Source organism: Empidonax traillii, unplaced genomic scaffold, assembly GCF_003031625.1.
Source record: "Empidonax traillii isolate 1590-97213 ecotype Southwest subspecies unplaced genomic scaffold, ASM303162v1 scaffold63:size2014119, whole genome shotgun sequence".
Classification (NCBI taxonomy): domain Eukaryota; kingdom Metazoa; phylum Chordata; class Aves; order Passeriformes; family Tyrannidae; genus Empidonax; species Empidonax traillii.
Window position 1 is genome coordinate 465955 of NW_020955256.1, and position 26853 is coordinate 492807.

A 26853-nucleotide genomic window follows, 5' to 3' on the forward strand; every position below is an offset into this window, starting at 1 on the left:
CCATCCCTGGAGGTTTTTAAGCAGAGATTGGATGTGGCCCTTAGTGCCATGCTATAGTAATTGGAGTTGGATCAGGGGTTGGACTTGATGATCTTGGAGGTCTTTTCCAACCCAATCTATTCTATGATTCTATGATTCTCAGGTACAACAAACTAATGCTGAGCTTTCATCCACTCGGTCCCCAGCACCTGAGCTCTAAATCAGGCAGTCTGGCTTTGTAACTAGTATCTTAGAAGGGATACTTCAGAGGCAAAGACAATCTGAATTTCAGAAGCATTGAGCATTTAAAAATTCAACTTGTGTCTCAAAATTTAAGGCCATTTCTTAGTATCTCTGTATGTGAATTTCACTATTGGCAGAATAACAACTGACCATCTTGTGTTTTAAAGCATACTTCATTTACACTAAGGTCCCTCTGCAGAAATAGTGTTCTGAGTACAAAGCACAGCTATGATTATGAGAAGCACTCTTTTAAAAAAGAGAAAAAAGACCACAAAAGGAGATGGACAGTATCATGAGCAGCTGTAAGACCCAATCCCTTACTCAGATTGTCTGTCTATCTGCTCTTTAGAGAGTCTGTTTACTGTTGTAGTCAAAAGCTGAAAAACTGTGGCAGGTAGCAGATGTACCAATTAATAACCTGTCAAGGCTGACGGACAGAATGAAAAAAACACCAACTCTCACAGAGAACTCCCATGTGGTTTTTTCCCCACATTTCAGGTCATTGTGGGTCACGAGATATACTCTGTCTCCCTGGAGAGAGATGAAACTGTCTCATTAGCGTCTATCTTTCATGACATTAAGACGCTGCCTTTGAGATGCTAACTCACCTGTTCTTCTCCCAGAATTCTGAAGTGATGAAGCTCTTTAATCAAGGAATCTGGACAGCCAGCTGTTGGAAAGAAACAAAACCAAGCATTTTAGAGCTTCCTGTCAGTGCAGTTTCAGCATAAGACACATACACGAAGAGAAGAAAAAATATACAGATTACCTTAGATAAAGAAGATTAGAAAGATTAGCCATGGTTCTGCAGGCACCAGAATGCTGAAAGCCCTCTATCAAATAATCCTTCCACATTTCTGAGCATGCTACCAAGAACACTTAGAAAGGTTATATTCCGAATATTTTAGCCCTTTTCCCAAAGGACTACAAACAAAAGCAAGATGAAAAGGGCAGCACTGTCTGCCAGATACTGCCAACCCTTAGTGTAAGCCAGAAAGCCTGTTAAAAGAGGATCTCACATCAAAATACTGGAGCTGCCCAAAGCTGAATTCTGATTCACACACCAGGTTTGGACTCATTTCTAAGCATAATAGCAGCTTTCCCTGATTCCCTGAAGGATTTCATAGGCCCTACAGATCATTTTAATTTTGGCTGTCATAAATATAAACCATTTCACATGTATGTAGTTGTTATCCACAGGTGTTAACACACAAACCATGTACACAGGCAGGGGCATGATTTGTCAGAACTTTGCAGTGAGATTATTATTCAGTCACTACAGACTTCCCATCTGCACCAGCCAATAAGAAAGAATATGTCTGGCTATCTGCTGTGCACTTTACTGACCTGTTCAGACTGTGGTTACCTTCCTGGTGATGAAATCCAAGGCCCTTGTACACTACTTTTGTATGCTACCAAACTCATTTCTGACAAGGGATGAAAGTACAGGCTGGGAAAGCAATCTGGGCTTTATTCTTTTTACCATAAATTGAAGCATCTGCTGTTGAACAGAGAAAATTACTTAAAAGGAATTAAAAGCATAGTTTTCTGCAGAACATGGGAACTATGATCTTTAACAACCTGCTTTTCTGCTGATGCAACTACAAATTACCTGTCAGTCCTAATGACTGCCATTAAAAGGATACAAATGAATTTGGCCATAATTGTCAGTAAATCTCTGACAGCGTTGTGGCCTTACTCAGAGCCAATGAGACATGGCCTACACTCACAACTTCTGTTGGCATATTTGTCTTAGGGATAGAGAAGGAAAAGCCTTTGCACTTGATAGCTACATAACTAAAAAGGCAAAATCATACCATAGACACAATTATACTAGTACAAGTCTTGTACTGGTATAACTTTTTCTACTTAGGGAATAGAGTTAAATGATATTCAGATCAGCTTCTTGCTGGTAAATGTTTTATCTCCATTTAGAGGAGGTACAGTGGAGAATGCACCATCTACACAACTTCATCAGCAAACCCTTACAAAGGCAGACAAGGTTTAAGGTGGCCTATGAATTGTTTATTAACAACTTGTCTCTTATTAAATATTATTATTTCTTCCCATTCAATAAAACCTATGATATTCTTATAGGTTTCTTTTCACCCACCTCTCCTCTCGCACCCAAGGATATTCACATATTTGAACGTGCGAGTTTTAGCTCTAAGTGATTCTTTGTTAATGCGTTTTTATTCTCCTCAACCTCTAGGACCACAACTCATGTATCACCTTTAATTTTCTCTTATTTTCTCCATGCTTAGGTTCTCTGTGTTTATTCTGTTTCTTGTACTAATGCACTTAAAGTTGTCCTACCAGTTGCCCTACCAATTGTCCTAAAGTTGCTACTCTTACAACAGAATCACTGCTGCAAAGCATTTTTCTGTCCTTTTCACTGGGATTTACATCTCCATCTTCAAGCTCATCCAAACGGCGAATGTATCAATTGTCTCACTATCTTCTCAGCCTGAGGCCTGACTTGTAGTTAAGAGCTGTTGTCTTCTCTGTGTTTCAAATTAGAATTTAATGTATGAAACTCGATATTTTCATTATGAGGCTGGTGAATCACTGGAATGGGTTGCCCAGAGAGGTGGTGGGTGCCCCATCCCCACAAACATTCAAGGTCAGGTTGGACAGAGTTCTTTGCAACCTGATCTAGTTGAAGGTTGCAGGGGGGCTGAACTAGATGACCTTTAAATGTCCCCTCCAACTCAAACTATTCTATGATTTTATGAAAAACATGCATGTTCAAGTGTTACTAGTCATCCACTACTGCATCCTCTTCCCAGTACAATATTTTGTATAGTCTGTTTTTCAGAGACCTGCCTGATTTCATTTTCAATCTTTTCATAGTTCAGACTTTCACTGGATCCTGCTTAGCTGATTATACAACAGATCCCAAAGTTATTAGCAAAGAAGAGAGAGAGCTTAAAAACTATGTTACTGTTGGCATGATGCTTTCTAGCAATGACTTTAGAAATGTCAAATGCATGCAATATTGAATCATACTGACATGTCTTAACAGTCTGCTATCTGTAAGAGTAGTTTCAGATCGTCACATTTCAGAAGCAATAATTTCAGGAAAAAAGTCTTCTTTTTATTTATTTTTTTTTTAATTAATGGATTTATTTCTGATGTTTCCTATTTCTACTTTAATTTCTTCTGTTCTGTAAATGGAAATGGTCTGTAAAACACGGTATAACACTGTAAACTACTTTTACCAAATATCTGTGAGTTTTGAAAAAGTCCTGGATTATGATAAATTCCTGCACTGTGACTAGAGACAAATGTAATGGACAAATAACCATTCCATAAATTAAAAGTAAAGGGTTAAAACAAATACCTATTCTGCTAAAAGCATTAAGAACTATTTGTCATCTCACCCATTAAATCATCCATATATCTATCAACATATTCATGTATATGAAAACACACATGGCAACTTGAAATTATTATCAGTTAAGCACAGCACCTGATGGGTTCGCTGGCAAACTGTGCACACCAAATATCTATAGAAAAAAGTATTTATAAGTCTGATGTGCAACTAGCACATGCCAAATGACTTACATAATCTGCACTTTACAGATTTCTGCTATTTTGTATAGAATGCTTTGAGGATCAGTTTTTATGCCCTCTGTAGTACAAACCCCCTTATAATCAGTGGTCTCAACAATTACTGAAACTTTCCATTTCCCTCATTCCAAATATTACTTGAAAAGTGCAGCCATCATGAAAATTCCACAGACATAAACTGAACCACAGGAATATTGAGTCAATCAATCAATAATTACACGTAAGAGTGTTAAAAAGAAATGATGCAAAAGCATGGACAATTGCCTTTAATCAGAAGCCAAAACTCAGGATTGAGGACATCTGCAGACTGATAAAATGCCAACTAAATTGCTTATTAGTTCCCTCTTTCAACTCACATTCAAACCTATGTGTTTCATATGGTCTCAGCTACAATGACTGTTACAGGTTTCTGCTAACTGTGAAGGCAGAACAAGATGTAAGAAATATAAAATTGATGCAAATATTTATTATTTTTATACCGCTTTTTCCTCTGGCATAGTTCCACTGACCTCAAAGAAATCAAATCCATAAAACTAATGTGACGTCTTAGGAACGAGCCTTAGTCTAAGTAGGAAGCTAAATTATGAAGGGATGATACCCTGTTCAAACCACCAGTAACTTTATAAACTCACAACAAGTAATTTCTTTGCCTCTATTATAGTATTTATTACTTATATTAAGTTTAAGCATATTATTTTCTTCTAAATGTTTAATCATACCCCAGATTACTTGTTTGAATAATTTTGTTGTTGTTTAATTCCCATATTGCTTTACTATTTAACTCCAAATGCTGCACTTAGGAATGAAAGGTACATTTAAAGTTACAGAAATTTGCAACTGTAAATTTATAGTTTATGTTCTGGTATTCTCTTCATAAAGATACTTTTAATTTGTTCATGTGAGCATATATATCTCCAAGAGAAGAATAAAGAAGTAAAATTTAGGAAGGACAGTTTAATGCCTCCTAACATCATAAATTCCCTGATTTCAACTGGTCTGAACAAACATTTTCAGCTACATATGTAATTAAACTATAATTCTAACTACTACCAATTTAATTACCCAAATCTCCACATAATTTTTTTTTTTTCTCAGAAAGAATTAGCTTCTGGCTTTGTTTTTGCTTAAAATTGTCACTTATGTTCTCCAGAGAGAAGGTAACTGAAAAATTAAATCAACCCTTTAATCTTGCATAAATTGTCAAAACGAAAACAAAAAAATGACTGCTGCTACAAAGATGGCCAAGTGAGAACACCAGTGTCAGGGCCCTGGTGGCACCACCAGGGTGGTGCCTAGCACCCCATGTCAGCTCCTGACTCACCGTCCTGCCCCAGGGTTGATCTCCAGCTCCCCACAGCCCTGCCCTCCCAAGCCATGGGCCCCAGGGAGGTGCTGAATGTCTGGGGCTTGGGCTGTCCTGTTACTCCTGTCTGCCTGCACTGGGTGGAGGCACCCTGGCTCAATTTTATCCTCAAAGAATCACAGAAAATTATAAAATTGGACTTGGCGGTCCTTGTGGGTCCCTTCCAGCTCAGCATATTCTGTGATTCTGTGAAAATGTCTTCACTGACCATAGTTACAAACATATATATCCCCCCTGCAGGATTATGTGCTACATATTTTACCATACGTTTGCAGCATTATTTTGTGATTTGCATTTTAAATTTCATCTTTCCCCAAATGGTATAGTTGGGTGAGATTCAATTCAATGCATTTAAGCATCAAAATGTTGCCTGTATAAATCTAATATATTCCTTGCACGCTTCCTTTTTAGTCAGTCGAAGGAATATATACCTTCACAGGGTAATTCCCATGATTAGGACAAGCACCAAAAAAAAAAAAGTATACACTTACCCCCATTAATTGAGTAGCCCAAGGTGATTTGGCAAGATTTACACAAGTAACTTTTAGACTTAAGTTATATTATTTGAATTTCACCCAACAGCTGCAATCCCAATCAATCCCATACGTTTAACGTTGAGCATGTAAATTTTGCCTTGTATTTACTTTCATGCAAACTGAGCATTTACATTACGGACACAGCACAACTTCCATTTCTCTCACTTAGAATTTATGTCTGTATCAACACTTCTTAATTCTGAAAAATACATCCTTTTGTGGGCTCTGAACACAACCATGTATGAATATCTATCAGTGTCATTCAAAGGATATCTTTTCATAGTGCTAATTGCTAAACTGAGCTTGCAACTGGAAAATGCTTCAAACACTTGAGAATAACCACTTCATGCTTAGAAAATTAATGGATGTGTTGCTTGTTTCTTTTTTCCCCCTGATTTAAGTATAAATATGAAAAATGTTCCATATTCAAAAAATATAAGACTAAAAATCTGGAAATGCAGCACTTCAATGTCAGAACTTGTAATATAGCAACGATTATATACATATATATACGCACACATATATATATGTGTTCATTGGCCTGCCATGCATGCACAGCAAGGAATGGTGGCAAGGAAATCCTGCAGTTCAGAGGTGCTTGTTATAGCAGGTATCCATCCAGAGCACAGCCAGCCTCTAGCTACAGTGAGACAGAGTGTCTGGGATTCCATATGCAAGGTACAAGTTACTCAATGCAGCACAAACCAGACCACTGTGTTGAGCGAGCAGGAACGGCAGGAAGAGCACAGCCCTGCACTGGGTATAACAGTGGGAATGATAACTGAGCGGTAAGAAGATGGAGTCAGGCTACACCTTTACACAAAACTTAACAGGTTTAAAATACCATAATTAGTGTGAGTTAATTTGTTACATCATTTTTCCAGTCTCTTCCAACTTGTTCAGCTAATTGGAATACCGTTGCAAAACCCCACGCCTTTCTGCTGTGTTTCTTCCAGTGAAAAGCAATCCTGTATTGGTGACAGTGCAGTCACTCTTAAGGGAACTGAAATGATTTCAAAGTATGAAGTGACTTGACTGTGCTTGTGTTAATTAAATATTTGGATGTTTCAAGTGACCTTTTCTCATTTTTGATGTTATGTGAACATGAACAAAACTAAGAAGCATGTCTGGAATGCATAAATATTTTCTTGAAAAGAAAAAAAGATATTATGAATATCAAGTATGTAATTTACAGAATATAAGCACATAGATCTATCTTTGCAATACTGCTTGTGCATTGTGGGAATATGTAAAAGTATTTTCTCACAGATCCTACAGAAGGGTTTTACTATGGCCATTTCCACAATTTTTTTTACAACACTCATGAGCAATACTTATGTTAAAATAAATTATTAATTTGCACATTAATACATTAATTTGTAGATTTGTATTTACAGATATCTTCCTCTGTATAAAAATATTTAAATTTTAAAGAAAGAAAGGTGATAAAAATGTCTGTGAATAATTTTTCAACTCAAGTCCCATTCCCTACATCTACAGCTCTGAAAATGCAGAGGATTCACATGGGCACACCACTTTATCTGGAAAATTAATTATTGCTAATCACCATTAATCATAAAATCACACATGAGAGTCAAAAATCCTCTCATGAAATCAGCTTGTAATCACTAGGTTAAAAAAGGCCTTCTTTATTTTCCTTCTGAATTCTTAATGTTGATCATGCGTTCAAGCTGCATTTACAAACAGAAATTCTCTGACCCATTAACTCATACTTCTGCTTTCAATACACATTTTGATAGTCTATTGTGATTGGGGCAGGTTCAGTAATCAAATATTTTTTCCCTAGAAAGAAAATTAAATGACTTTTTGTTCACAGTGGTTATTCCTTCACCTTACCTATAGGTATCAGAACTTTTCTCAATGAGTATAATATGTCTTAGGTATAGATCTATTTCAAAATGCTACAAGCAGCATTCAGCAGGTTGGACAACTAAAGAATCTGATGATTTATATTTTGTAAATATCCTGTTGACTGTAGTCAGTAGTATGTTTGCTGGGGAAAACCCTTCAGTACCCAAATATTTTGTATTGGCCACCTTACAATTAGCGTAAAAAAATTACATATCCAGTAAAAACAACAAAAAACAAATCCAAAAACAAACACCCCCCTCCCCCCCATCACCCCAAGCCAAACCAAACCAAGTAAAAAATTACATGGTATTCTTTACTTTTACTCATGCTATTTTGATAACATCACTTTGCAGATAATATTTTTCTATAGAGTTATCTAGATAAGTAGACAGCAAGGTCAAAAATATGCCCCAAAAGAGGCACATTGAAGTGCTTTCTTTGGAAAAAAATAAAACTGAAGATTTTTTCAAAAGTAAGAAGTTTTGAATTCTGTCCTTTCAAAGTCAGCAGGCATGTATTTAGGTTGCAAAGCTCAGCTCTGCACTGAATCAGAGATGACAAGCAATACTTGCATGTGGTTTCTGTACTCAGAGGTCAACATGGTGAAGGTCTCTAAGTCTTTAAAAATCTGTCTGAAACTTACAAATGGCAGGGCAGGTCTTCAGCTCAAGCAAACTACCATAGCAACAATTAAGTCAATGTTGCTTACCTGTATCCATACTAGTAAACAAATTGGTATGTACACAAAATGCAATACTGTGTTAAAAGGACCCTGTGCCAGTAAAAGGACATATTCAATTGCTAATTTTTCAAAGGTCAGTATGCAGTAAGAAATCTATTCTCTTTAAAAAACAAAACAAAAAACAAAAACCCACAAACCAACCAAAAAACCAGACCAACAAAACCCATTTTTTTCCTATTAACACCCTGTGAAGCAGCATGATGCTAATTTTCTTTTTTTCTTGATTGAATTCTGACAGCTGAAGGCAGTAAAAGGACCTATACATTATTCCGCCATCAAAAAGGCTGCTGAAGCTAATAGTCAAGAAAATTTCATGAAAGCTTGATTGCCAGGACACAATGATTGTCCTGTTGTGACCAGTCACCAGAGATGTTAGCAGCCCAGCTGAAAAGGTTACAACTTTGTGTGCTCTTAAATTCAAAAACATCCAAATACACAAAAGGCATTTTTTGCTTTCATGAAGTACTTGTGAAAGAATTCCACAAAGGGACTGCAACAGACTTGGGAAAGGATCACATAAAGTGATTGTAGCAAATTCTGCTGTCCTGGCTTTCTCACTTGCACACAACTCTGGCCTTCACTATGCTGTTACTCACTGCTTGTTTTAATGATGCTTTAAAGCCAAATGACTAGAAGTAATGAACCACATTAGCCATTTTCTACTAAGGTCTTTCTTTTAATCTTTACCACAGAAAATATCAGCAGGCATACTGACCTGCCATTTCAGTTTAGAACCTGCTTCCTTGCTTCCTTTTTGCATATTTAAAACAACATTTAAATCACAGTTGAACAAGTACTGTTTAGTCACATCAGCATTCAAACCCTGAATTGCTCTGAGTTGCACAATGCCAGCAAGTCACTGCTTGTTATTTTTGGCAGTTTTCTGTATATTCTGCACCACTATGTGACAAACTGTTGAAAGAGTCTGTCAGAAGAGGGAAATTTTCTAAAAAAAAAGAATAATACAGTATTGCCCAAGAGACTAAGATTTCAGGGCAACCCTGCAATAGTGCAAACATATTTGATGAACAGTCTGTACCATCTGCTTGCTTAATATTCCAGTTTAAATTATAGGTGTAAATTCACTCATGCAATTCTCAGTAAAGTCAGTGAATACCAAACTCATGCAACTCAACAAATTCCATGCTGTCTATCTGTAATGAGAAATTGAGCTATGACCTTTACTGCTCAAATACAGTTGCTCCAGAAGCAAAAATATAAAGGAGACTCTGTTCTTTCCATGGAAGTACTATTGTCAAATTAAATTTTACAGAAACATTTTTTAATGTTTCTCAATTAATAGTAGTTATTCCTACACTGTCTTTATAACATCACAGAGAAAATCAACAAGTCTAAGGTTCCTACCATAACCAGGTGATTTTTTTTTTTTCCATTGAGATACAACAGAGTTGTTTTAAATTTCTTTTGGAAGACTCATACCTTCTGCCATATAAACCTTGGAAGTGAAAATCTCATTGCAGAGATCTGGGCTGAAAGGAGCTCTTCACTATCAGTTTGCTAGGTTTTTAGCTCAATCAGCTCAATTCATGAAAGGTTTTCTTATCTTTTTTCAAAAAGTAGTTGAAATCTCTAAAGCAAACTCTGTTCTCTCAAATTCCCACCTTCATGCTGGCACTGGCCTTTGATGATGATCAGTACCTTTGAGAAGGGAAGTGAGAGGTCAGGAGCTTTCAGCATGTGGTGGAGACTCTAAGAGAGGAAATTGTCTTTTCAGGGAAAATCCAACCATCCCTGAATAAAAGTCGACGCAAGGCACAAATAACTATAGAAGAATTTCATTTGCTAGTTAGCGAAGGGCAAATCTTTAAAATATTGCAATTTCTAAATACCAGAACTAAGCAGGTACAATATAGAAAATGCTAAAAGGTTTCTAAGCTAAAACTAAAGTTCAGCCATTTTTCAGCTGATGGCTCAATAAGAGAAGTGTTTTTCAGCTGATGGCTCAATAAGAGAAGTGTATTGTCTAAATGCTGAGAATCAAACTTGGAGAGTAAATATTTCTTCTTTTTCCTTTTAAAAGTTGAATTAAGGAAACTGCTCTCCTATAATTTTGGAAATTATAGATAGAAAGAACAGTTTCATCAATCCATATTGCAATAAATTTCCATCTCATTTGCATTTTACTAGGGGAGGTTATTGCACTGACTACGTAATGTAGAATAAGCCATTGCACCATCAAGAAAGCTGTGGACAGTGCCGGAGAACAAGCACAGCTTTCCACCTTTTTAATTCCAAAACCAGTTTTTAAGGATATTCAACTGAAAATTTTAAAGGTTATTTTCTGTCCCCAGTATGCTAAAATCAATATGCCAAGCTAAAAAAAAATCTGACAGAAAACCCAAGATGCACAGATCGGTCTCGCTCTCTTACTCACACATGCATAAGGATGCACAAAATTACTACTGAAGAAAGGACAACGGCAAACAATATTCAGTGACCCAGAAACAGCAATGCTTTTCTTTCTACTTTTTAATTTCTTTTTTTTTCCTGGGATATCACGTCATTCTGTATAAACAGTATATAAAAAATGCTATTCCTTTAATCTGTGCAGCATTTACAAGACTTCAACATGAGCCTTTCACTGAGAGCTAAGACAAATATTTAAATTGCTACATAAATGACTCAGACTACAAGGCAAGCTCAGGCTACTCTAAAAATAAATGTTCATGGACAATAAGCCCATCCAACCAAAAGAGAATTTTAGAAAGCCATAGAATATATTGTGTCTCTCAGAATAGTACAGACATATCTGGATGAATAGCTATGATTTTCTCTTTTTCATAGGGATTTTATGACAGAAACCCATTTCCAGAACCATAAAGAATGAAGCATTTGTGTAAAAGTGACCTGCACTCTCATAATGGAGTCCAAATCTTAATTGATACCTAATTGTAATATTTTTCTTCCTACTTTGCAGTATCAACACATGTGTTGCTGTTCTCTGTGAGGAAGCATGGCAAAGTTCCACTTATGAAATGAGGATGGTTTTCACCTTAATCAGATCAAATTAGGGCAGGTGGCAACCCTGCAGGCAACATAATTATGAAAAATGTCTGTGTTCAATACAAACTGTCCATCCAGTCTTGAGGTCTAATAGGACATCATAGTACAATCTTTTTACATTTTACTGGCAGATCAGAAAGCAGAATTCCACTGAGGAGGGACTACATACTGCTCTCATTTTCTGTCTGTGAAAATCCAGACAAATAACACATATGCTTTTCAATATTGCTCTAACATAAGAATCAGAGCATTCCTGGGAGTGCAAAAGCTGGTGTGGGATGAAAACTAAAGTCAGATACAGAAGAAAAAGAAATTAAGTCTTTCTCTAGTCAGATCTAATTCTAATAATGTAGTGTGAGACAGGCTAATCCTGCATTACAAACAGTGATTCATGTTTCTACTATAAAAACACCTGACAGGCAGGCATAAATACAAGAGATCATACTGTCTGTTCATCTAACAGAAAAGAATTGGAATGACCTGAGAGATTCCCCAAAGAGAAAGTGTTAAGGATTTTTCTGATTTTATATTGATATACTGGCCCTGTTCTTGAACAGACCACTCATGATGAATAGCTGGCAAAACACCTTTGAAATAAGCTGAAAATTTAATGCAAAATTCTACTCTACATTAAAGGGATAATACAGCCAGGTTCATTTAGAATATTACTCCTCTGAAGACACCCCAAGCACTACAATAACAAATGTTATATCAAAGATGCACTCAGCAACAAATGCAATATGAGTCTCTGTGAGGCGATTTTTCAGTATGTCAGAATTATAATATCACTCCAAGGAAACAAATTAAGCAGCACAAGCTCGGCTGTTGGGATCACTTTATTAGCAATACAGTGTTTTCTCATAAAAAAGGCTTTGTTTTGGATCTGTCAATGAGATGGTCTATCCATTTTATGGTGCATGACAGTATTTGCCTATGAAATAAACAAAACACTTGAACATCCGTCTCTCTTTCTACAACATTTCAGAAAAACAAACAAACAAACAAACAAACAAAAAAAAAACTGATCATTTTTGCTCTACAGCCAAAGTCCAGTTCAGTGTGGGTTTTTATAATCAACAGGGATAAACACTTTAATCACAAGGGATAAAACTGGTACACTAGTGCCAGTGAAGAAATACTGAATGATTGCTACTTGGTGGAGAAATATCTATTTTTAAATACCCACAGATTTCTGAAAAATATAAAAAATATTCTGCTGTGGTTAGTCATCCTGGTGGTACAAGATTTAATTCTTCCCCTGGCACATAAAAGAGAGAACAGTTCTTCCTAGGTGGACAGGCCTTTTCAATAGGTCAGAGAAGGGTGCTGTGCTAGCACTGTGATCATAAATTTCCAAGACTGTCACAATTTACCTGAAGCTCAGTGGCTGCACAGGACTGGGAAATGGATACACTTTACCATGTACAGAGCAGGAGAGAACCCCCACAGCTCAGCATTATGCCATCATAGTCATCAGTACACTGAAGTGGATTAGTGTAAGCAATTTCATGAGATTATTCTAGCAATTTGGTACAGAACAGCTGCCGCACCATACTACAGGATTCTCCTTCTAGACTTTACTTACAAAGCCATGAATAACTTCTGAGTTAATCCAGAATAACAGAATCTATCCTTGATCTTTACCACCTTACACAGAGATACGCTATGCCTAGTAATTAGTTGGTCTTATCTAATGTTTTTTTAAACTAACAATAATTCCATTAGCACAAGTCCAATATATGTTATTAAATCAGACACTCTATATGACATTATTTCTTCTAATATTTGAATTACTTCCCCTATCTAGACCATGCTCATTTTTTCCTCTACTTTCTTTTTCCTTATTCTATTAACAGTTCCTAAGCTGTGAGCCTGAAGACAGAACAGACAGGTACAGAACCAAATCTCCAATCGTACTAATTGCATATATGAAACCCCACAGGGTACAGAGTCCAACTGCAGAGGGTTGCAGGGATGTACACATGGGTTTTTTTCCCCTCCCTTTGGTAATGGATATTGCTCCTTCAACTATTTCCAATTATGAAAGAAAAAAGCATTTTTGAAAATTTATACTAGTGGGATTCTACAGTGACATAGTTTGGCACTATGAATGCTGATGCAGACACTAGAATTTGAGACTGGAACATGTCTGACCTTGATGCTAACACTTAAGCAGTTTAATAAGCAAAGTGAGAACTGGTGTCCCCTCACAGCCCACTCTCCTTCCCACATGTACAGTCTCCTTTTTACCCAGAGAGAGAGAAACAGAGCTAAGACAGGAGTGTCCTCTGTTTTTATTTTCCTTTTACAAAATGGAAAGTCCAGTTATTGAAACTAATGATAAGGTTAAGCCTTTTTTTTTTTTCCCTCATGTCATTAAAATGCTCACTTGACTTTGTTTCATTTCAGGAGACCATTGAGTTGCAGTTGTAAAAAAAAACAACACTAGGTCTCATTGCCTGCACATTTACCTTTTGACACCACATTAACTATTTTTTCTGTAAAGTACTTCTAAGCAGTCATTTATATGTTAAGTACTGAACTCTGTATCACTTCTGCCTTTCAGTATTACACTGCTTGCTATGTATTTTCCACTTGTGTCTGTTATGTCATGGATCAGAAATTCACTCCTTATGCTTCTGCCTGGCTCCAGAATACCATCATGCAGGAAATTTCAGAGACACTTTTTTCCTGACTGAGAGTTATTGCATATACAGCTATAAAAACATACATAAAAGCTAAAAGCCCTTAGAAATACCTGGAGGGGAAACAAAACATCCCTTAAGCATCAAATCTGTTGAAAATTCTTCATACTGCTCCTCTATACCAATTCCTGCAGGATTTGCTTTCTATTGCTCTATCTTCTTCAGGAAAAAGATTATCAATTATGATAAATGATTCTGTATGGCAGGATTTTGACTCACACTACAGAAAACTACATCTAATAACATTATCTGATTCTTTTTTAAGGATCAAAAATTTATTTATAGGCAGGGGCCTCAAAGGTTAATTTCTAGTGCTTTACTCACCAAGCTATCCAGCACTCATATGATTTGTAAGAGACATACAATCAGAACTGGCTAATCCACATCAGCTTGTTTAAAAGAATTGTCAGATTAACAAATCAATGATACTTACACACTATGAAATTGGTTTCCACTTATAAGCTGACTGGATTTACACAGTTTACATGCAGCACAAATCCTGTTTTCATGTAATTTAGCGAGGATTCTGGGCAAAGTGATTCTCCCCTGTCTTGTCAATTTCCAAGACGCAAACTGGCCAGCAGAAATCGTATTGCAGTTTGATGGATGTCTATTGAGGGAAACAGGGGAGGAGGGAAAAAGTGCAAAGCAGGATTTTTGATGTTTGGCTACAGATTGCTGTCACTGATCATTTTCCTATCTCTGCTTTCTCCGCTACTTGAGACTTTCCATTTAGAGAGCTTTTCCCTGCTTTACTCGTTATGCCAAGAAGTATGCCTTGCCTAACTTGTGACACATTGATGCTACATTCATGCAGCTATCCATTGCGGGGGTTGCATGAATGTAGCCTCAGTGGGTGCTACATGCATGTTTTTTCATGCATTTCTCCACTTTAATTCTGCTCACACCTCTTTCAGTCATTCTAAGAGAGCCAACAACGTGGCTGCTGTCAAGCAGTCTCTGGCACTGAATGGAAAAGAAAACTTTGCTGCAACAAATTCTTTGCAATGTGCATGCACATCTTTCTCTCTCTCTCTCTCTTCCTTTCTCACCATATATTTATAGTTCTACTTTGAAGGTTGTGGAGCATTATCTAGTTTTATTTTTGGTTTTTGTTACTTTTGGAATTTGATGGAGAGTGGGTTTTGGGAACAGAGCACAATTGAGATCGTTACATCCTCCTTCACTGGGACAATAACAAATCAAGGTACATCTGAAAGGTACAATATTTTTTGTGCAATGGTCACTGAATTAGAGAAGCTGTGATATAAAACTGATTCAGGTGACAGGTGCTTAATCAAATGAAACTCCAGCAACTCTAATAATAGTTTCCTAACTTCTTTCCGTACCTGGAAAACATGATCTGAAGACAAACATAAATATTTGTAATAAAAAAATACACCACAGTGTCAGTTTGCATTTTTTCAGTCTTGTATTTACAGATCCTACTGAACTGAAGGTTAATGCTAACATTTAAAGACAGACTGGGCATAATCTAAGAGGACATGCAACATTTTTACGTTTCAGGCTAATGCTTCGTGTCTTTGTTCTTCAGGACAGTCTCATTTAGGAAAGTAAGCTAATGTCACTGACTATCTCAATATTAAATAGATAAATAAATAAATAGAGACAAAGGAAAACAAGGTGGAAGTGGCTGAAATAAGTGGTATGTACACAGTACAGTAAACAATTCTGCTGAGCACCATTCTAATTTGTTCCAATCTACCACAACCAATTACTCCTGCCTCAGAAACTTCTTATCTTAGATTTTCCAAGCCAGCTAGCCTCTATTTCTTGATAAAAGACACAGCAGTATTTCAGAAAATTGCAGATTAGATAAAGAAGAAACCCAGAGTTAAAAGTAATTGCCTGCATTTTTTCCCTCAGCTGAGCCAATCCTCCATCCAAATAGTTGAAAAGCTACCTTCCAAGTTAGGTCTTGGTAATCCATCTGTATTGGCCACAAAGTAATAGGCTTGACAATATTGTAGAACCGTTGTTCTTAGCATTACTGTCTGCTAGAAAAAGCTGGGAAAATAATCTTTGAAAGGTCAGCAAGAGCAAAAAAGGACTGGGTTGAATTGGACCTCCACAATACTGCCTGGACATAACACACACTTATGACACAGAAGCAACACTGAGCTCCACAATGCACAAAAGGTAGAAATCATTCAGCTTCTTCTTCCTTCCTCTTTCTCCTCATCTATCTTCTGGGAAAGAAAAGATATCTTTTCTTTGGGAAAAGCTGGAGCTGACTGTAAGTACTATCAATAAAATTGCACTGAATCTAACAAAAAATCCATCTCTCAGTACCCTGTCTGTAGCACAGGCCAGTAAGAAATGCCATGAGAAAAGCATAAGAAACAAGAAAAGAGTTAAATTTCTCTGTATACCATCCTTATCTACGCACTGACATTCTGTGACAGAGGATGCAATCAGATCCCTGTCCTCCCTTTTGAGAATTCTCCAGTTATGTATCTGGTCACTTTGAGAACCCTGAATACTTTTGGTCTCTACAATATCCTTAAGCATTGAGTTTCCACAATTTTAATTTGCAGTGGGTCAGCTTTCTTGGTTTGTTTTATATGTGCTGCCTCACAGTTGTATGGTTATCTGCAGTTCTCACATAATAAGAATGGCTAAGTTCCTATTAATCTTTTCCATTCCCCTTATGATTTTAGAAAACTTGACCACATCTAGATTCAGATATCTCTTGTCAGAACCGAAAAATAAGCATTTCATCAGACACAAACTATTCCTTACCTCTGGCCATCCTAACTGCTCTGTTTAAACAATAGTTAGTGCTTTCTTTCTCGGAGGCAATAACCAAAACTACACCTGGTATGTGCAGGGCAGGGTGCACTCTTGATTTACCACAGAGAAATAACATTTTGCCATTCCTAATAGTTCCTAAGATCTTAACTGCTTTTTTGATTTTCACTTAGTGCTCATATGAACCACTCAAACAGAGGGCCAAACAAATGAGGCAACAAATGAGAGACCAGTGCCACCCTGTCTGCTTTTGCCCTTGAACACTCCAAATGATGCCACCTCTGCTTCTTAAGAAGCCTTACTGGGAAGAGTGCGCAAAAACACTAGCAGTGTCACACTGACAGTCAGCTGCACCTGAGTGATGATGAAGCACCACTGCAGCCAACGTGGGACATGGCCATGTACTCCATTAGCCTAACTTGCCTTCCTGGCTCCACCTCAGCTTGCCTCAGCACTGGGACTTGCCCAGTGACCAACAGGGCTTTGGCTAATCCTGCACGGTGTGCCCCATTGGCACAGCACGGTACAGCTGGCCTCACTGCTGCCCCAGAATAGCTCTGCTTTGACACGTTCTGACATCAAGAAGTCACTATACAAGACTGAAAAACGCCTTTCCTAGTATCTAAGTTAAGCATGTGGGAGCTAAGCTGTGCTGTGAGGTATGAGAGCAGAGAACAAAATGGACATAAATCTGATAATCCAAAACTAACACAGGAAAAAAGCCTTTATCTAAAAGTTGGAACCGAGGAACAAAAGATCAGGATAGCAAACAAATAGAAAGAACAAAGAAAACTACCATCAGCCTCCTCCTTTTCATCTTCTGAAGGACAAATATTTGTCAAAGAACATTATATTTACCCTGTACTAAATAGCCTTGTAATTTCCTTATAAAGATCACGTAATAACAAGAAAATTACAAGGATCTTTTTATTTTCTGACAGATGAAATGGCACAGGACTTGAAATTCAACAACTAGACAATAACTGATGTTCAGTGGAATTTGTCCACTGTCTCCAAAGCATGTCATTAAGCAATGTAAGGAAAGTGTAGGGTTAGTGACCCTTAACTACACAATATTTGCAAAGGCACTGTTCTGCTGTGTGCTGTATTTGGTACTGTCAGATTCTTGTCTTTTCATCAACTCAAAGAGAAACTGAGACAGAAAGCACCTTCGCATATGAGCCTTACAGATTTAAATTTCAAAACTATGAAGAATGATCTCTCTATATGCTAAATATGAAACCCTGGAGCTTCATAAAGAGAAAAAGTTCCTCATGAGCTAACCTGTACACACAGAACTTGCCTGCATTGAACTCATGCAGAAAATTCCTGAGGATGTGACAATCTGTGTACTGCCCTCAGTCTTGTTTTTGCTAGGAGAAACAAGGACCTCAAACCTAGACAGCATCTGACCCACAATAAATGGAAAAAGAAATCTCCATTTCTAGCTTAATCTTTCATCTCAGATCTCTCTACAGGTTTGGTTTGAGAGGCTTTTCTCATCTCCTGTGTTTTGAGGGTAAGCTTTTTTTTTGATTGCAAATCCTGGTTATATAAAGCATGCTGCACTTAGCTGCACAAAGGTGATACGTTTATTTTTATTTATATTACAGTTGAGCTAAAAGCCTTCCTTGTACTAATAACCCCACTGGGTTAAATAGTGGGTGTACATGTCAAATTAAACAGATGATATAGTCATTAGTAAATCTCCCAGAGGATGCCATGTGTGAGAGTGATACAGAATGTATGGCAGATTCCCCAATGGAGCAGGCTGAAGCAGAACAAGAAAACTGCACATTCTTCCATGCTATGGATATAATGACCAGTGCAAAACTGGGATTTTAATTTTCTCTCTCAGCATCATGAGCTTTGAGTTTGGCCTAACCTGGTGATCTTACATAAAAAAATATTACACTGTCAAAAGTAATTCTCCAACTACCCTCTGGAAACAGAAAATCATAAACCCCATGTCTTGAACTTAAGGAATATATACACTGACAATCTGTACCTGACTAAAAGTTGTGTTAGACAATGACAAGGCAATGCTGCCATGTAATTACCTTGGGAACCTCCATTGAAGGCAATGAAAATTGAAAGTTATACCATCTGGCTCTGAATCCTTGCTTTATGACTTTGTGGAGAAAGAACAGTCATAACTGCAAGACAAAATACCAGTTACATATTTTCTTACTTTTCTTTCAAAGTCTTTTCCTTTGATTAACCTGGCATTTTTACCTGGCTTGCTGGAAAAAGAGTTATTAGAGCCCACCCCTTACTAGCCCTCAAGGTTGCACAAAAAGCTAGAGGATGCCATTTAAGTAACAGCTCTCGTGTCATTCTTCTGCTTTAGCAATGCAACTATGTTGAAAACAAACTTTAGAGCCTGGAGTAGCTTTATTTATAAAGTAAATTTTGGTAATAAATTATTTTACTGTCAGGATGCAATCTGCAGGTTACGTAGTCTGTAATATTCTCCTGTGATAGTTATAAGTCTGAGTTCAGTGCTCAGAAATGAACACTCCCAACTAGAATGGAAGGAGGGCTTGGCTGGACAGGAATGTAGATCAAAAAATCAGCAGCCTAAATACTCATAGGTAGCTAGTGAACAGAGAAGACCAAATGGGGATAGTTTTTTCACTAGGAAATTTAAAAGTGGGTGTACAGGATAAGCAAACAGGGATTGCAGCATATAGAAAAAATAGAGAACATTGAAGACACACTTTACTAGCAAAGCTATTTTTCATGGCAGGTTTTCTTCAACCTGCAAGCTCTCAGGGCCAGACTACTAACACACTGATTGTGGTACCTCAACCCAGGCACTGGACTACATTTGCAGTACTATGGCCTACATTTTCCTGACAGACAAGGCCAGAAAGCGGATGGGTTGTTCTGGGGGAGTTGCAGTTACCAGCATCACACTGACACAAGGAATGATGCAGAGCAAGAGGGCTGTGCTGAGGGACAGCTGTAATCAGGGACAGCTGACAGAGAGACCCCACCGAGACAGTAACATTCATAGAGCATGTGGGGTGACATCCAGAACCAGAAGAGATGAATGCACGTATCCCAGGAGTAAACAGCCAGTCTGCAGGAAAAAATATGGTCGCTTTGCTAGTAGAGTGTTATACTCCCTAGTAGTATACAGATATGTGGAAGGAACTAGTAACAAACAAAAATCTAACCAAGAACTGATGATGAGCACGAAGATGACAAAAACAGCCCCCTGCCCCATATGCTAGACACATAGCCGATGTGTTGCTTCTAAGAAGCGAGAGACCACTGAAAATTTGCTGGAGCACATACAGATGAGCTCTGTCCTTGCCCATGGTAACCTGCAGAGACATGAGCAGTACAATATATATAACAATCTTGGGAAGATTAGAAGGGGTTGGAGGCTCTGTGAGCAGACATGAAGAGATGGCAGTTCTAAGGCTCTTCCCATTAATCCTTTTGGAGAAGTGTCAAAGATCAGATAAAGACAGATAAGATCTAGAGGTAAGTATAGGTAGTTTTGACAGGAACATAATTAGTTCTCTCACGCATGGAATGGTTTTCCATGAACACAGCTTCCCAAACAACATCACAGGATAGTTAAAGAAGTGGATGAAGCAAAGTCACAACTTGCTGCGGTGTCCTTTAGAACTCAGGGAGAACAGGTTTGCCTAAGTAAAACCAGAGAAAAATGTCTTCAAGTCCTTGACTTATAAGAAACAACAAACTTAAACAGCTGGACTGACAGTACACTTGATGTTGACAAGATCCTTGCCCCTAAGAAGAATTTGGGCTGACCTATCACTCAAGATCCTCCGTGAAATCCAACTGACGTTGATAGCTGCAGGGTCTGTGTTCAGTGTTTTTCATTTCTCCATATTTCACATGCAATTTTTCTGACAGTGACATATATTAACATTTGTGCACCACACAATGTATAAGAACTCGGGAGGAGTCTGAATGAAGAAATACACAGCATGGAAGAGGTATTAAGAGGTACAGTCCTTGCCCCTTCCATCCCTAACCTCTAGAGCTAAACAGAGGTTAATTCAGCTTATGGTGTGATTCATAGCAGCCTATGCAGTATTTTAACTTTTGCCAACTGCAGGATTTTAAAGATGTTTTGGCATTCAGAGACTGCTAAGTGTGCCTTAAACAGACACTCCTTTACTATGCATCCCTCTCTAGAGTCTCTAATGACAGTTCCATAGCTCTGTGCCACCAGTCAGGAAGGGAAATACAGCAGACTACATAATGTCGCCTTAATTTTGCCATTTTATGAGGACCTGGATGTGCTCCATGACAGCATGTCAACATTTAAAAAGATAAAACAACTGTTGTTGTAGAAAAAGGTAAATGGAGATTACCAACTACAAATGTGAGCCAAATAGTATTTATGGATCTCTTATCTATACAAAGCATACAGGTTTACTCATCACTTCTTCACTCTCTGCACAAAAGGATGTGTAAATGTTTCTTTTTATTTCTAAATTCCCATTTCATGTGTGTCATATATGATTTTTTAATGAAATCACATTTGTATCACTATAAGGTAATAAATTATTAAACATTTAAAAGGAAACATTTTTGGAAAGGCATATCACTGACCTAAAGATCAATCAGTAATGATAAACTTATAATGGATTTAAAATAAGTGTGGGGTATGAAAACACATCCAACAAAAAGAAAATTGAACATACAACCCCCAAAGATGTAATAAAAACACCCTATTAATATGCAGCAAGGTGAGTACCCCAAGACTTCAACTAAGTAAATCCTAGCCCTTACATCCAGAAGTCTGATTCTAATCAATAATCCACAGCATTTATGTGTAAAGAAGTCCAGGGGGCTGTGGTTGCCTTGCAAGAGTTCTGGACAGAAATAAATCAGGATTTTGCCTTATGTGAACTGGGATTTGATGTGACCTTCATGCTGCAGACCTGTCAAGCTGTAGCAATGATGAATGCAATAAGACAGCTATTAGACACTGTTCTAATTTAGACATAGCAAACCCTATTGAGTAATGTCAAATGAAACAAAAAGCAAGACTGGAGTGTGAAAGGGCTTTAGTTCCCTTTAGGTAAAATTCAAAGGACTTTGTAACATCAAGGCCTTGCTGAGCTGGGCATGAAGGCCTTCGAAGTGATGAGGCAAACTATTGACCGAATATGGCAGAATCCTTTCACAATCCTCAGAGGAAGTTTGAAATTTATACAGGGATACTGTGTTTTTGCTAAGTTTTGAGAAAGACAGCTAAAATAATTTTTAAAGTTTGCCTTTCTTTTTTTCTCTTGTCAATAATACCTAAAAGATTAGTTTTTAAGCAAGAAATGTATGAAGCAAATAACAATTTATTTCAATAGTGTTTTATCCTCTCAGTCAAGACCATATCTATGAAAAACACTGGAACAATTTTATGTGCATCAATACCCGCATAAGCAAAAAAGATATGGGAATGAAAACTTCTCCCCTGAACCTAACCAATTTTCAATATTTTAACACATGGCTGAAAATGCTCCCCAAGCCCCTTCAAACCCTTATGTGGAAAAGTTCAAGATATAGCCAAGTGTGAAAGATCTGAAACAATTTAAGAGACTACAAAGCTGTTATTGGAATTGTCTTTTCAGCTAGATACTGGCTCAGTAATTTTCAGTTTCTCCCCTTCACCATTCTAAATTTTTAAGCAAATAGAGGACATTTTAATATTGAAAGCAAATTTCTGCTGATCAGATGCGATCAATTTTTCAGCCTGTTCCAGACTGGAGGAACTCTACCAAAAAGGCCAGAAATAATAGGGGAATTAAATGGTTGGGAATAATTTTAAGGACAAGTTCTGTCTAAGACTTAGAAGTGACTTTATGGTTTTGGAAGCAAATGGCTGCTGGACTCACCATGAAACTTACACTTTCCTCGCCCTAAGCGATAATGGCAAAACTATTAAGATGGAATAAATTACATCATGCCAAATGCATAAAAGAAGATCGAGCAACACACAAGATCCCAAAAGATCAGAAGTGGAGAAATTAGGAGTTGTAATGCTACGAGGATTACCTCTTGCTGGTTATGACAATTCGTTTGAGTGCAGAGCAGGTCTGCACTGAGCTGATACAGCTGGAAGGTGCACACCTGAAAATCAGTTGGGCTCATTCAGCCCTTCAAAGACATCAGGTCATCTAAAACAGATGACTAAGTCTCTGTGGAAAAGAGACAGTATTGTGAGCAATTTGGGCTTGAAACTGCCTGAATGGTCTTTGCAATGTTTTTGCTAAACACTGTCAAACTAGCCAAAATCCTACCTTAACTGTAGGGAGAGTGCAAATCTGGATTTCCTTGCTTTCATCAGAAATTATGCATCAGCAAAGAACTAATCTGCCTGAGGACAAGTCAAGCCAAGGGAGCTTTAGCACGTCTAACAACATATTGATGTTAAATCAATATTATCAGGACTACTGATATAGACAGTTTTACTGGGCTAAAAAAAAAAAAAAAAGTCAGACAAACCCCCTAGAAATTTAGGACAAATTGTAGGAGATAAAGAAATAGAAACAGCTTTTCACCAGTGAAAACTAGGTGACGCATTGGTGACTTCTGTACTCTTAGATAAATACAGCGGTAATTTATACATATTATTAGAATGAGCCCTGGTGTACTTCTGACCCTTGTATTGTCCAAAAAAAAGTACCTGAGAATGGCTTCAGAGCACTAACATGCCAGGAATCATTTCCCAAAGCCTTTCTGCATGCAGATGTCCTGGTTTGGAGGCTAGAAGAACTACCTAGCATAGTCATAGGCTGCTTTTGTGCCAGACAGCCTTCTAGTGCCTGGGTACACATCTTCTCACTTGTAATTCATGGATCTAGGTACCAAGTCTGTGGAAAGAAACATCCTACTTCTCCTCAGCATCACGTATGAAAAGGTCCTGAACGTTTCTTTATTGATCTGTAGTGTTATAACACAAGAGCAGACTCGGACAAGAAGAAGATCAATTACTCCCTCAGTTGGAATTAGTGTTAACTCCCTATTTTATTCAGTGAAAGCAAAGTTAAAGCTCTTTGTCCTGAAATGTGGTATGGCAAAAGGTAAATACTTTTCAAAGAAAATTTCAGTCCAAGCTAGGAGTGGAAACATAATTTGCTAGCTGTCAATTCCTATAAATGCTGTACAGCCTTAGTTTCTGGGGTGACAGTTTCTGAAATCTAGGTTTTGATTTATAGTATGTCCTGAGGATTAAAATGTTACTTAAGATTTACAATAATTGCAAGAGCTGGAGGAAAGAGAAATAACACAAATCATTTGGTTCACTAGATCTTCTTGTGTACAAGTTGCCGTATTAGCTTACCATTGAATTGTTTTAACATTCTAATTCAAAGGCTTCTATCAAAGACATTACCAGTCTTAATAACAGTGTGAATTACTGGTAGTTTACAGATTATTCATTTCAGTGGCCATAGGTTCCCTTTCCTTTGAGACCTTATGAACTTCAACTGCAGTAGATTTATAGCTCTACTTTGGAAATCATTACTTAAATTCAGTTTAGACTTATTATCTTCCCTTACAAATTGCTAACATTAAGTTGCCTATAGCAAAAGGTTTTTATTATAGAGAAAAAATTTATAAGTTTAGATTTAATAAAGGCTTCATTTCCACTGGACAGCAAATACGCAGCAGTATCAAGTCTTAGGAGTTCAAACGACTGCTTATTTCCTACAAGAATCAGAAGTTAAACTCATATTTTTTACTTTAGAGCTTTCTCTTCAGTTGTAGAATGTTTAAATGTTTAAACTACATGTAATTATCTGAGTAAGTTTGTATGCTTCATCTAGTATTTCAGTACTTGTGCAGTGGGGGGCTGTGGAAGCTCCAACACAAAGCTCCTTAACTCTTGCTTGAAGACACCAGAGACTGCCATTAGATACTCTAAGGGGTTCAGCTTTCATTCCCTTTCTAAAAAGAAGAAAAGATTCAAAAGGATAAATGATAAGAAAAGGAATTACAGTGAAGGAAATGAGTATAACACGTAACTGGGAAGCAGTGAGGTACTGCTAGCCAAGTACTGCAGAAATATTGAATGTTAAGTAAGCATGTGGATGCTTTGCTTTGTAAGGAAAGCAGCAGATCTGGCTACTTTCCAAACAGAACAAGCAACATCATATCAGAAATATTCGTTTTCCAAGCAGGTGAACTTATACACCTTTCCTGAAAAGCAAGAGGTCAAAAGGCTGTATATAAACCTGTTCAAAATGTTTATTTTAAAAATAATGTTAACTTCTGTTCTACATGCATGCTTTCACAATGACACAACCTTTACATGACCTATACTGTCTACAAAAATCTCTACTCTTATTCAAGCCTGTTGCTTTGGCTCGGAATTGTGGTGTTTTTTTTTTTTTTTTTTTTTGGGGGGGGACACACATGAAATGAGGCAATGGAATTTGTAATGTAATTATTTAAGACACAGCCAGAGATGCATGTTTTCAGGGATTATTTGAAAACTTTGATTAGAATGGCCACTGCACTATGAAATCAAGTAATCGCATAAAGGTTGCTTCTAGATGCCTTAGCTGTGTTTCTCATGATTTAGTTTAAACATAGATTTACTGCTGAATTCATCTGGTTTGCAATGCTTCATTTTGGAAGAAAACATATCCTCTTCATAATTCAGGAGAGTGCACTTACTAGTAAAGAACCTTGCAAAAACACTCCTTTTAAAATTAATATTTTAGATATACAATGAAAAAAATATTTTAAAACGGTAAGTGTAAACATTTGCATTCAAAGTTCCATTGTAAAATTATTGTTATATAATTGGATAAAATACATATCATGCAAGGAATCAAAACACTTCAAACTTGAAGTAATAAATACTTCCATGATACAGTTTATAAGCCAGAGAAAGAATCAAGTTTTTAAATGTAATTGTCCAGAAACTCAAAATACAAAAGGTCTTAGTAGTTTTCAGACAATTCACAAATATGGAATGGGTAAACTTCAAACAAACAAACAAACAAACAAACATAATTTCAAATAACTGAGCTAACCTGCAACAGAAAAGCCACCAATTTGACTGTCTTAGGAGCAAGTTTCATTAATTCATACCCTAACTGGCTCTATAATAACCATACCGTTGTGATAGGTTAGAAATGGATGCATAACTGTGTGATTAGCATTAAAAGTTAAATACATTGCCATTATTATAACACTAAATATTAAAAAATCTGAAAACTGAGGATATTCAAAATAGAAATATTATCCTTAGAATCTCATAGAGAAAGCTACGTTTACCAATTAACTAAAAATCTGCACTACCTTACCTTTTATTTCAAGTATTAATCAAGATGCTCGCACGTGGAAAAGCCCTTCAGTAAGACTACCCATGTACTTCAGCTGATGTTTTTATAGAACATTAATTTGACATTCCAAAGCTCCCTAATCAAATGTTGGAATGCTACCAAAATAGTTACAAATATCAGTATATTTCCAAAATTTGGCAATTATTTCAAAATGGTACTCGACTCATTTTTAAGCTGTCTTTAGAGGGAAAGTTCTCATCATGTACCTTGAATTCTCTTTCAGCTACCCATAGAAAAACAATAATTCTCTGCTTTAACCCCTATAGGTTAACCCATGAGATTAAAACCCAGAAATGAGACTTTGAAGATGTTGTCTCTTTACTCAGTAGTCCCTCTCCCTTTTCTTCTACTCCACCCTGTTGACAGTTTATGCAGTCGTATTATATACATTAAATTTCCGTTTTGTACAATACTGGATAATATTGCAATCCAACACATAAACCTCAAAAGAGAGCTCAGAATAGAAAATTAAGGCAGTTTTGCTAATACTTCCCAAATATAATTACCTGTTCTCCAAGTAAATACAGTGTAAAGCTGAAGTCAGTTTGCTTGCCATAGCATGCCACACCTGCATTGTTTTCACTCCCAACAATGCTATCAGCACAAAGTACTAAATATTCCAATAGCGACTTCAAATAATCTCTGTTTTCTTTTATCATTTTAAATGTTAATATCACTCCAAAACAGTATTCCTCAAATCAGC

At 37.0% G+C, this 26853-nt stretch overlaps 1 protein-coding gene across 4 annotated transcripts in view; it reads right to left on the bottom strand.

Annotated features, from left to right (window-relative positions):
• PRKN (parkin RBR E3 ubiquitin protein ligase) overlaps nucleotides 1-26853 on the bottom strand; it is a 721078-nt gene that overhangs the window by 124147 nt on the left and 570078 nt on the right. For all 4 annotated transcript variants that reach the window (XM_027880020.1, XM_027880017.1, XM_027880018.1 and 1 more), the window contains exon 8: nucleotides 831-892. In XM_027880020.1, the coding sequence (XP_027735821.1) occupies nucleotides 831-892 (62 nt within the window). The remainder of the gene's footprint in view (nucleotides 1-830; nucleotides 893-26853) is intronic.